Genomic DNA, 13347 nt, shown 5'->3' on the forward strand with positions numbered 1-13347 from the left:
TTGTTTCATGTTAAGATGAAGTACTATCCACAATAAACTGCTTAATTTTTCCTCACACAAAATCTGAGACAATTTGATGTGGAATATCATTGTGTGAGTGAGAGAGCTGAAAACAGCATGATTACAATAATGTTTATCTTCTTAACTTTGAATAGATGTTGATTACCTGAATACTGTACCTTTGTTGTCTGGGTAGTACACTGTTGAATTTATAAATGTACTCTTACACACAGATGAATACAGAAAAATAGATGAGAACAAAAAAATTATTTAATGAATAACTGATATTTTCTCTCTTTCTTTGCCATCCTGAAGACCGCTCACTAAAAGTCCATGTTCTCCTGGATCCATGTCACATGCTCGAGCTTCTTCAGAATGACTTTTCAACAGTCAAAGTTCTGGTGAGAGAAGATGGCCAGCAGATAAGACAGCAGTACATGAAGGAGCTCCCACAGGCTTCAGGAGGAGGAGGAGGGTTTGCACTTTGGAAGACTGTATTCATGCTTCAGCTGTTCAAATAAAAGTAGATCTCCTCCAAACAACTTGCAATCAAATTATTTTCTTCCCATTTTAAAACCCTTTGTCCAGTTTAGATGGGAGAAGTTGATATTATGTGATATTGATCTGGGAAGACTACATTTCTAAATCATTTTTAACTGTGTTTTTATTCACAAGTTATTGATCTTATTTACTCTCCATGTATCTTGATTTAAGAATGGGGCTGTGCATATTTTTGCAATGACTCTGTTCCATCCCACTTTCAGAAATGAACTACATTAGTATTTGGTAAAAAAAAATGTCGAAAGAATAAGAAGTTGTGTAAAAGTAGACTTCCTTCCCTTAGCTATTGAGTTGAGCATTAATGCACATTTTAGTCTTGTCCTTTCAAATCTGAAATGTATACTCATAAGTAGACATAAAGGAGTGCATTTATATAGAAATATTTATTTAATCTGAAAAACAACATTAAAAAACAAACAAATAGGTGTGATTAGCTCATGTCTCGATTGACACACTGTACGGAGGGTCGTTTGATTTGATGAAGGATAAGAGTAATTCACAATAAGGCGTGTAGCTGACCAGCTTGACAGGTGGGCGCGGTGTAACAGTTTGTCAGGAGGCTTAAAACCTGTCTCAGCTCTCAGCCTGTGGGTGACATCACTCAGGCCATCCGGGGGAGACCTCCCTCACAGCGAGCTGTTGAAGAGAAGCAACCGAAGTCCACCCCAGAAGAACCAACAAATACAGATGTTGTTGAGGCTCAGGTTTCTTCCTCTGTCTCTGCAGCTCTCTGGGCACCTCGACGGACCAGTCACCAATAATCCACACTGTGTCTATAGGAGAAATACAAAGGTGTTCAATTAATGCCTCAGACAAGACAAAATGTACAGTTAACTACATGTGACAGCTCAGGGTGTTTTTTTGTTATGAGCCTCATCTGCAGGAATAATATTGAACAAAGTAGCTGCAACTCCTAATAATAGATGCCAGTCTTAAACACTATTGTTTCTAATACTTACAGTTTTTGGTGTGAAGCTGACACTGTCCACAGACGCCATGACTTCACGGGGTTCAATAGAAAACAAATATCTTATAATAAATACTAAATAATTATTTTTCAATTGTCATGTTCACCCACCTCGCTGTTGACATCAGTAAATATAAGTCCAAGCCATTCCTCTTTTTGTCAGAACAGTAACATGAACTGTATGCTTTGTAATATTGATTTCTTCTGGATGTCTCATATTTATTTACAGTTTATGGATAAAACTGTGTTAATGTATTTCTCTGCTAACACTGACAAAGTCTAACTGCTCTGACAAATAACTAATAACCATAGTTGTATATTTAACAAAGTGTAGTTTTAAGACTTTAATTGAATATTTGAGTTGAATATAATTAGTTTTAACTGTGTTGTAGAAAAGTTAAATGTTAACTTACTGTTTGTAGAGTTTTCTCAGGACGAGCAGGAAAGCCATAGGGGATGACAGCAGCCGTAGCTGTTAGCTATGCTGTGAAGTGGACCGCTAACGTCGAGCTGAATGGGCGGAGTTAAGTCCCGCCTTACTGCTGTCGTTAGGTTGATCCGAAGTTAGGTTGAAACTGCAAATCCAATATGGATGCGGCCGTCGATTGGACTCATTTTCTGCCTATGTCATAGACGGGTCAGGGTTCGTCCAGTAATATTTACAGTCTATGATGATACTACATAGCAACCACTACCATCAGTGTGTGAAAGGGTGTGAATGGGTGGGTGTGACATGCAGTGTAAAGCGCTTTGAGTAGTCGGAAGACTAGAAAAGCGCTATATAAGCTCAAGTCCATTTAACATTTACCATCTATTGCCTATCCCAAAAAAAGGTCAAACATTAAAAAAGGAAAGAGTGCAGCTCCACATTCTGAATTTACAATGGAATTTGAAAACACTGAATTCTCTTACAATATAAATGATATCTCTTATATACATTTGAATGTGCAAAAAGCCTTAAACTCTGACTCTTTGCCATCTCTGTTGGCTGTTAGAGCCACTGTTATGTTTATAAATGATTTGCCCAAATCCTGTCCAGTAGCCGGCTTCCAGCTTTATGCGGATGATGCAGTTATATATGCTCCGGCTAAGTCACCAAGCAAGGCAGCTGAGATCTTAACTGAGTACCTTTGCAATATCCATCAGGAATTCAACCATCTTGTTTTGAATCAGAGTAAAACAGTTTCATTGTGTTTCTCCATTAGGAAAAAGTGCTCACCTGGAAGTTTTAACGTTAAGATACACAACAGAGAAATAGAGGAAGTTAGTGAGTTTAAGGTCTTAAGAATCATTTTAGATCCACAATTCAAGTTTGATAAACACGTAAATAAAATCACAAAAACAATCAAGAACAACCTGAACTGCTTTAAATTAATAAAACACTACATACCAACTCAAGCAGCACAGGTGTTCATGCATTCAATGATTTTCTCTCATTTCTCATACTGTATGACAGTTTGGTCACAAGCTTCACCCTCTACAATCAGAAACCTCTCATCACTGTACAACCAGGCCCTGAAAATAATGGACAAAAAACCTGTCCGGTGGCATCACTGTCACATACTGAAAAAACACAATCTACTCAGTTTTGAGCGCTTTATGCACTTATGTTTCCTCAAACTTGTTTTTAAATGTACCAACAATCTGGCCCCTGAACCTCTCTCCAGATATGTTCGAAAACAGGACGGAAACAGGGTAACGAGAAGCACTGTGAATGGAGACCGTAGCGTACAACATCGTAGCTCTACTTTTGGTCAATCAGCCTTCTCCATCAAAGGCTGCAAACTCTGGAACACATTACCACCTGAAACAAAATTAATCTCTGACTTAAAATCTTTTACAAAACAGGTGAAATGCTGGCTCAAAGCAAGCCAGAGCTGTACCCACTTTTAAATAGTATCTTCAAACTTTATTCTAAACTGGTTTATAACATTTGTATTGTTGTACATGTATTTTAATGTATCCTCATATCGTGTTATGGGGTTTTATGTGACTGAATGTTGTACATTTTAATCTGTTTGTTTACACAAAGGCCCAACTGGGGACACGAGTTGGAAATTAGCAATAGCTATATACTCTTTATGCAGCACATCAGTTTCATGCTTTGTATTGAAAGTATGTTAAATTGCATTGTCCCTATTAAATAAATAAATTTAATTCAATTCAATAATGTCAGAGATCCTGATGTGTGCAACCACTGCACACAGCAGCAGTTTTCCTTTCCCCTTACAATGAGGTGTATTCCGTCTCTGTGTTTTTAATCAGCACGTCGCAAAGCCAGGAGAAAAAGTTCAGTGAAACTCTTTGAAACTGAAGCAGTGAGCCGTGAGCTACATTCAATGAAGGTGCAGTCCAAGTGTGGAATGGAACATTTTGTGTGTGTGCGTATGTGTGTGTGTGTGTGTGTGTGTGTGTGTGTGTGTGTGTGTGTGTGTGTGTGTGTGTTTTCGCACATAGTTTAGTTCATGCACCAACTTTCCTGTTATTGTGGAAAGAAAATGACCAAACAGACGTTTATATTTTACACTCATCCTACCTCTGTTACACATACACATACACATACACACCCACGCAGTGCAATTACTAAGCATGTTGCAAAAGTTGTGCTCAAGGTAATTTAATGGTAGTTGATGTTAAAATCATTGGTCTCCTGTGTGTGCATCCTAACACGTCTCTGGCCGCATGGTTACATCATGACCCCTGTGTTCATTTGTACAGTTTCCATGATAGTAAAAACATACATATCAAACATGCATGACAATAACAGTATTAAGACGGAAATCTGACATAACCTGCAGGAGCATTTTCCAAAAGATGAAGGCAAACTGTCTAGATTTCCAACCATCATTTAGGGGCCTAATATTTGGATATTTTTGGAAACTTGCCCATAAGTTCTTGACATTTCAGGGTTTCAATTGAAATTTGGTCTGACAAAGGCACACAAAAAAGAGTCACAAAAGTTTCTAAATGGTCTTCCAGCACCAAAAAGCCAAAGTTACAAGTTCATGCAGGGATATTGAAATTATTTACTTTTAATGAATTCTAGAAATTAGCTAATAACTTAACATCCAAACGTAACACCACCAAAGCAGACAAACACTAATTCACCTTGTATTACAAGCTATGTGGTTAAGATGTTTTAGTGAAACATCTACACACAAATCCTTGTATACTGAATACCACTATCCATGTGCACATTTGGAAATACTGGAATTTTATACTAAATTCGTCATGGCCGACACCAGTTTACAGTTTTTCTTACTTACTCTTACTCACTGCGCCTTTCTATAACCAAGCACGGTAAGACAAACCTAGTCAAACAAAACTATGATATTCCACTGTTTCCACACAAGATTCAGACTCAATTACATGCTGCAGCTCGTGTACGGACTAGAACTAGGAAAATGGACCACAATCCTGCTGTATTGTCTTGTCTGGACTGGCTCCCTATAAAAGCTAGAATAGAATTTAAAATCCTTCTTCTCATTTACAAAGCTCTTCATGGCCTGGCACCATCTTATCTTAAAGAGCAAATAGAGCAGTATTTCCCTTCGAGGACATTACACTCCCAGAATGCAGGCCTGCTCGTGGTACATACAGTCTCTAAATGTACTATGGGAGGTAGAGCCTTCAGTTATCAGGCCTGCTAGTGGTACATACAGTCTCTAAATGTACTATGGGAGGTAGAGCCTTCAGCTATCAGGCCCCTCTCCTCACTCCAACTGCTACAACTATAATATCAGCCTTACATCTATTATCATTATTCTTAATGTTAAAGTGAATCTAAGAGCTACAACTATTAATATCAGCATTATATCTATTATCGTTAATCTAAATATTAAAGTGAGTCTCAGAGATGCTCAACTCGAACGTCTGCTAGTGATTTAAGGTCCTGTTGTGATGGGAGAAACAGAAGATTTTTATTGGCAGAGCGTAGTGGGTGGGAGGGAGTGTAGACTTCAATCAGGTAGTTTAGATAGAAAAGAGCTGTTTTTGTCGCTTTAAGATGTTTGAAGACCAGTCTCACTCTTGCATTCTGGGTCATCTCTAAAGGTTTGAATGTGCATGCAGAGATGGTGACCAGAAAGGAGCTGCTGTAGTAAATGTGTTTTATTCCAGGACTTGAACCAGATATTGTGTTGCATGCACTGACTTTATTGCAGTGTTTGAGAGTGATCACATCACTGTGTTATTGTTTTATGATGTGTTTGCATGGTTGATGACTTTTTTTGTGATGTCTGCTTGCCACGTTTGGTTTTGATGTGAATTTAACAAATGAAGTTTTGTTGTGATGTCAAGAGAACAGTTAAAAGCTGGACAAAAAAAAGCACACACTTCTTTGTTACTCATCAGCATAATCTGTTCAGGCTAATCTGCATACTTTGTAAACACTACCAGTCCATGCCAGTGTCAAAGTAGAGCCCAACTACAGAAAGATAAAATATGCAAAAACTGCTTCAGTACAAAAGCACAGCAGCACAGCTCATTACTTTGCTGACAAGTATGTTTCAGGTGTTCCTGTCAAGTACATGCTGGCACACATGCTTTTTACAAGTCAGAGAAAGGACAACTATCCACTCATTATATCTTCTGTTGGAGTCATCAGCCAGAAGACGTGTGGAGTTAGAAAAATAGATGACATCTTTTACCATGATGTTAATGTCCACAACTATAATGTCTCTATTAAGTGTTACTCAATGACAATGAAAAAAACGTTTATTTCTTTAACCAAGCCTTTGACCCCTACCAGTCACCGCAGTAATTTAACAACCTTTGTCCTGATATATATGTTTACATTACATCTATACTTTTCCAGAAAGTCAATTTGGCGGTCATATATTCCATGAGTTAATGCTCCGTTGCAGATGGGCCAGTCAGAGTTTTGGAGTAGACTCTGTCCTGGCATTGAACTCTCAGAACGTGCCACACTCCGAGCATATTGGCCCAAACATGCAGCAGCATGTCTTCCCAATTAAAACTGAGGAGGAAAAAGAAGCCAGCCTGTTGGAAAATCTGACTTAGCTTAGCAAAGTCAAGAAGAGGTTGTCGGGACATTATTTAGGAAATACAGTCAGTAGAGCAGCAACTCGTTCTTCAGATAGTGTCGGGGTGAAAGCTCAAACTTTGCCACTAATGATCAGATCTCAGCCATTCCTTCTGTCTGAAGAGAGGATTAGCTTCGAACCCATGTGCACTCATCCTTCCTCCTCTGTCCCACTCCCACACACCCCACAGCTCACATCACACACACTCTGAGTATTTCTCACTGAGCCATGAAGTCTTGTTAAACTGCTCTTGTGTGGAATGGCTATGACTCATTGGCTTAGCAGCACTTTTATACCATAATATACCATATAAACATAACGCAAACATTTTCAAAATGGGAAGAGAGTTATTTATTTAAATTTGATTTAAGGGACGCCAGCACTTTTTACAATGATGTAAAATTTGATCATATGATCGTTTATGATCATTTTTCTTTGTATCAGCTCAGTTGCTCTGTTAAAACACAGACACAGTCATACACATTGGAGGCTGCAGTGTACATGTTTTACTAGGTTGTTCTACAGGCCTTGTGAAGATTTGTGTCCTATTTAACACCAGCCGTGACTAAGAGACTGGAAATAATTTTAACTTGTGGTCTCTGGATGATACTTGATCCGTTTTATTGATGTTGCCAACATCAGCACCAAGACCACTCTTGGCACATCATGTCAGACAGGCCATCATCACTGTGGTGGCATGTAGCTTGTTAATCCATACAGGTTTGACTGTTATGTGTCAAAGATAAAGGCCTAGTCATCAAAATGCTGTTTAAATAAAAGTTACAGTCTTAAAGAATCCTGGGGGTGAACAGCATGTCGACGTCCACCATGTTGCAACTTTACATTTAAAAGGATCCTAAAACCACAACCATCTGCCTTATGACATCGATTTCACTTTTATTTCTACTCCATTAGGTCTCTCAAATCGAGGTTCACTTTTTTTTAATCAAATATCAGACTATTTAGTGGAGTACTAAATACCAAGCGGGCTGCTTCACACCAGCTATGTTCATCCATCAAGTTATCCAAACATATCAGCTATCACTGTCAGTAGAAATGAGTTCAGTTCCACTCTGCCATGGTAGTTTAGCAGGGTCACATGAGAGCACAAAACATAAACCAACCAGCAGATTGGTCTAAATATAGAACATTTAAGTTAAATGAGCTGGGCCTTGAGGACACCAATGAAAGAAAACCCAACGCACAGATTCTTAGTCAGGGATAATGTCCTCGGTCCAGCTGCTCCTTTCATATAAATTCATAAAGTGAGAGGAACTCTGCTGGAGGTGAAACGGCACTCTTTCAAAACTATGTCCCATAGTTCTGTTTAGTTTAAATCTGGTGACTGTGGAGGCCATAGCACATACTTTTAAAGTCATGAACCTGGCTAATAGTAACCATGGAAACCCGACAGAGTGAGGAGGACCCCGTTCCAAAGCTGAGGGGTATTGCTCACCCTGAAGGGGTTCCCCCACGATAACTATCCCCCTGACTATACATTATCCCACTTATTACACGTCTAATTACTTTTGAAAATTCATAATTTATTAATTGAGCTGAACTAGCTTTCATAACTCACATTATACTGAACACATCCCCATGAAGCAGCACTTCATCTGATTGAATTTATCTGATTTGTCTTGTGGGAGTCTGACATTTTCTTTTCCATTCAGTAGTCTTTAAACACCACCATATCCCATACCATGTTCTACTACGTGTTTACTTCATGTGCTATCTCCAGTTTTATAGATTTCTCTATAGAATACTGTTTTAACATGTTTTATCCTACTGTCAATGGTGACTGTTGCTATGCAGAAATAGCCAACTAAAAACAAGTATTGCGCCAGTAGAGCGCCACGAGTCTATGTGACTCTCTTAAAGCGAGCAACAGAAGGGGTCAATAATAAAATAGTAACTGAACTAAAACTTTCCATCTTGTGAGAGTAATCCCAAAACACAACAGAGAAGGGAGACATACAGGCTTTTCCAGTCCCTCTTTTGTCCCTAAAATGTGTAGAGAATGGCTCAGCTGTACTGGTGGTAAACTTCCTCCCTGCCTTGTTATATTGTGAAGCAACCATTTTCTTCATATTTTGATGTAGTGCCAAATGTGTTGTTTTAGTGGCACTAAGACATTCATTGTCTCTAACTTCTGCCCTTAAAGTCACACTGACACTGAAGTCAGAAATAAAACAATTCACTTTACGGGAAGGGGCTTTACTTTATGTGATTTATATACCAGCTGATCACTTGGTGTGTGTGTGTGTGTGTGTGTGTGTGTGTGTGTGTGTGTGTGTGTGTGTGTGTGTGTGTGTGTGTGTGTGTGTGTGTGTGAGACAACTTCTTGGCCAGCTTCACTGGCATGTTTCACTTCCTTTCACTCAGAAGAAACTCATGTGACGTATTGAACACTGCTTTAGTGACATCCTGTCAGGAGACACAAACACACCCTCTCTCTGTCTCTCCATTGCTCTCTTTTCCCTCTCCTTCAGAAACACTTCTACACACAAATTTTGGTTTAGTAAAAAGTGCATTCTTTAACAGTGTACCTTTTGCACTTTTAGTGTGCAAAACGACTTAATCTTGCACTCTCTGCCAACCCTAAGACTGTTGTGTGGCAAAACCCAGCCATGTTGATTTCATCTCTTCATTTTAACACCAATGTCACCTCATTTATCCAACCACTGATTACAAAGCAGCAAATTCCCCCTCCCCTAACAGTGAACTCCTTTCTGTCTCTGTGTTTTAATCAGCACCTCACACAGCAAGGAGGGGAAAAAAGTTCAGTGGTACTCATCAAAACTTCAGTGAGCAGTGAGCTGTGAGCCACATTCAATGAAGGTGCAGTCCAAGTGTGGAATGGAACATTTTGTGTGTGTGCGTGTGTGTGTGTGTGTGTGTGTGTGTGTGTGTGTGTGTGTGTGTGTGTGTGTTTTTGAGATGGGGTTTATGACAGGAACCCCTTCTTGTGTTAGAGAACTGTAATTTCAGGATTCCTGAAAGTTGTTCATAGATTAACACAGCTTTCACACGCTTATGAAACAGCTGCCATTCTGTGGATGACTAATAAAGTTCAAATCAATTGTAAGTTAGGAGGTTGCTCAACACTGTCTGGCTGCAGTTGTGTGTCTCAGTTCTTTCATCCACAAGAGCCTTTATTAAGATGCAACATTTCCTGTTTAGAATAGTAACCATTTTGTTGTTTGTGTTTATATAATGTACTCACTCGCACGCTTCCACATGGAAGGGGAATGGACATCTACTCCAACGTATCACAGGCAAACAAAATCACCATATTCAACCATAGACTGTAAATACATACAGTCATATGTATGCAACAAGCAGGAAGGACAGGATGTGGAGTGAAACCACATTGGTGAACCTCATAGGGATCCCATGTGCCATGCACACAGGCTTGAGCCGTTAAGTTGTTAGTTAACATGTGCCATGCCATAAAAGAGTCGTTATACACTTGTAAATGCTGGAAATATCCAAAAGCTGCTATTTTGCCACATGGCTGCATGCACAAAATTGTTGTGGACAGGAAACTGTTCTATAAAGCTGTGGCAGAGTCTGTCCTGTGGCCCTGTAACAAAGAAATCCTCCACACAGACACACACACACACACCACACACACACACACACACCACACACACACCACACACACACACACCACACACAGACAGACACACACACACACACACACACACACACACACACACACACAGACAGACAGACACACACACACACACACACATACACACACACACACACACACACACACACACACCACACACAAGTGTCCTGATACACCACCTTAGTATCCTATCAAAGACATAACACAAGGTCAATAACTGTTCTCCGTCTTTCCTTATACCAATGAATGGGAAGGACATTTTAGAGTGATTGCACGTTTAAATCTGCATTGTGAATGATATCATTAATGGTAATAATTGAGCAGAGTTGACTCGAAGTGCATGGAAAAGACTTCATCCTATTATCCTCTATTGCTGTCTACAAGATGCTCAAGCTGAGGCAATTCACGCAACGAGGCTGAGGTTACCTTCAAATAAGACAGAATTATTCTGAAGAACACAGTCAGAACTACAGGTCATTTGTTAGTCATCTGAGTACAAAAAGAGTATTCTTTGCACCTTGAGAAAAACATATCTGTTCAATCATCAGATGGTCTAGTGCCCGTATTTACGTCCCACAGCCGTGGGCAGCGACACTGTTCAGAACAGGGCTGAGATTTGAGTTTGAAAACGATAACTTGTGCTGTAGAGGTTATGGGACATGTAGTCTGACGTGTCATTTTTCACGCACTATGCCTTGATTCATGTCAGTGCATAAACAAAACTCAAAGAAAGGCTGGAAAAAAAAACCTCGTTTTTATAGTTTTCCCTCCAGCCGCCTCAGCAGTTACCACCCAGTAGGTTACGAGTTTCAGCGCTCGGCTCAGCGCAGTTGAAAGCGAGGAACTGTGAAACTAAGTTTTGCCACATGTTTATCGTTAGCCCACCTGAATTAGAAAAGGTGAAAGTGAGTTTGCCTACCTGTCAACAGCGAGGTGGGCAGGAGAAGACAGTAGAAGAGCCAAACAATCACCTGAAGATCCATGTCAGCGCTGATCGATAGGCCTACACTCACTGCCCGATCACTAACATGGATGGATCAATAAGAACCACAGACCAGGTCAAGAACACCACCTCCAACTTTAACCACTCCATCAGGGTTGATTCATTAAACGTGACAGAGAAACAATTCCATTCTCCCGACATCCGTTCATGATCTCCCACCAAAAACAAACAAAACAACTTCAGCTGAAATCCTCAAGTGTGAATAAAAGTTTCCGAGGAGTCGCCTGCTTCGATACAGCCTGGGCTACTTTTCGTTTCAGCGCTCAGCTGTGGATCTGAGAGAAGAAAGGGATTCCTGCATGTGTTCCTTTTTCTTCTTCGGAGGGGCCCAGTCAGAAGTAACAACTGTGTTGTAGGTGGAAAATGTGATTCACAGGCAAGTCAGACCGAAGGGCGTTCATAGAGGAGCTATTCTCCGGGTCTGCTGGTCTCCTCCCTGCTGCAGTTATGTTACTCTGACTTCTGACTCGACAGTCAAACAGTGAGCAGCTTGTGACTCTGCACTGCTCGAAAGTTTCACAGTGAAGCGTGTACGATCAGACAACATGTGTTTTGATAAAATGACAATGACACTTTGATATTGGCAATGAGATTTGTTTGGCTTTTTCTTGTAAATAGATTGTCGTTTCTGTCAGAAGCACGCCAATCAATGCCGGCGCAATGTCTTCTTTAAATTCCTCAGCGCTGTAATGCTGGCGACTCAAAAATACATTGTATGTCAGTGGCGCCCCCACGCGACAAATGAACACTTTCAATCATGAAGCCAGTGAAGGCAACACACCCACACTGGCAAGAAGAGTGTGTGTGTGTGTGTGTGTGTGTGTGTGTGTGTGTGTGTGTGTGTGTGTGTGTGTGTGTGTGTGTGTGTGTGTGTGTGTGTGTGTGTCATGTGCTTTCTCTGAGGCTTGTGACCCCAAATGAGGCAATATAGAACACTATAGAAAAAGTCAGATTTCTAATTAGGCCTAATTGTTTTATTTTTTTTAAATGAATTTTACAGGCCAAATGAAATGACAGTATTTTAATTTACAAGACATGAAATGTATTGAATAATATGAAAGAAAAATAAACATAATAGCCTATGTAACACATGCATAAGCCTTTCCTCTATAAGCCCTGACTTTTTTCTTGGGAGCCACTAAAGGTTTTATGTGTGAGATTTTCCACTCTTGCATATCAGCATTTAAGTATTTGCTATGTGAAGTTTTGCTATACAAGTAACAGACTCCCTCTGAGTGTATTGTAATCCTCGACTCTTTATACATTGTTTTGATTTATACCTATATCTGGAACCGCTGTGTGCATGTTCTTACAGGTGAGGTCCTGTAAAGGAGTAACCAATGTACCAAGCAATAAGTTGAGGGCAGTATGTCGAGGATGAGATCACAGTTAATTAAAAAGATCAAACGTTACCGTAAACCTAAAAGTGGATAGCTAGCAAGAAAATAATCACATGTTACATTGGAGGATTGGATTGTAGGTCACTTACCAGGTTGAAGAACTACCTTCTAGTAGCAACATGCACTGGTTGTGTTTGAGTGAGATTTCAGCTCATCTCCTACACTCAGTCAGAGACTCCAGCTCTCTCTGTGAACATACGAATGTCTCACTTTCTTTCCCCTCTTTTCTTTGTGGTTTGAAGTATTGTGATATTTTCCCTCCACTCAGCACTCATTATGGACAGAAATATAGCTCATAATTTCATTAAACTATATCAAATAAAGAAAAGTAAAAACAATTTAAAGATCTTATAATTATCTATATTACTTAGAGGCAGTCATTTGTGTACTTTTGATTCTTTTTTTCTTTAATTTTCACATAATATATTTCAGAGTTTTGAACATCAGGAGACGTTTTAGGCATTGTGTTTTTTGAAGCCTGTTGTTCATGGAGGCCCTAAGCAGACATGCATCAATACATTTTATTTACTCCTTTAACAGTAACAAGCAATTTCTGTTTATTTCCACTATAGATCTTGGCTTATTTTATCCCCAGAGTTGCAATAGCACAAAACAAAAATAGAATAGGCTTAACTTACATCAGAAGTGATCAATGGCAGGATGGCATGTCGTGGTCTGGACTATCACAGTAACCAGGTTTTTTTATTTTATGTCTTTTGCCAAAAAAAGATCCC

General features: G+C 39.6%; 1 protein-coding gene across 3 annotated transcripts in view; it reads right to left on the reverse strand.

The window, feature by feature from the left end:
- piezo1 (piezo type mechanosensitive ion channel component 1 (Er blood group)) overlaps positions 1-11609 on the reverse strand; it is a 62931-nt gene extending 51322 nt beyond the window's left edge. For all 3 annotated transcript variants that reach the window (XM_065959506.1, XM_065959507.1, XM_020638248.3), the window contains exon 1: positions 11130-11609. In XM_065959506.1, coding sequence (XP_065815578.1) covers positions 11130-11193 — 64 coding nt within the window. In that variant the 5' untranslated portion in view covers positions 11194-11609. The remainder of the gene's footprint in view (positions 1-11129) is intronic.
- Positions 11610-13347: the final 1738 nt, after the last annotated feature.

This window comes from Labrus bergylta, chromosome 10 (genome assembly GCF_963930695.1).
Source record: "Labrus bergylta chromosome 10, fLabBer1.1, whole genome shotgun sequence".
Classification (NCBI taxonomy): Eukaryota; Metazoa; Chordata; class Actinopteri; order Labriformes; family Labridae; genus Labrus; species Labrus bergylta.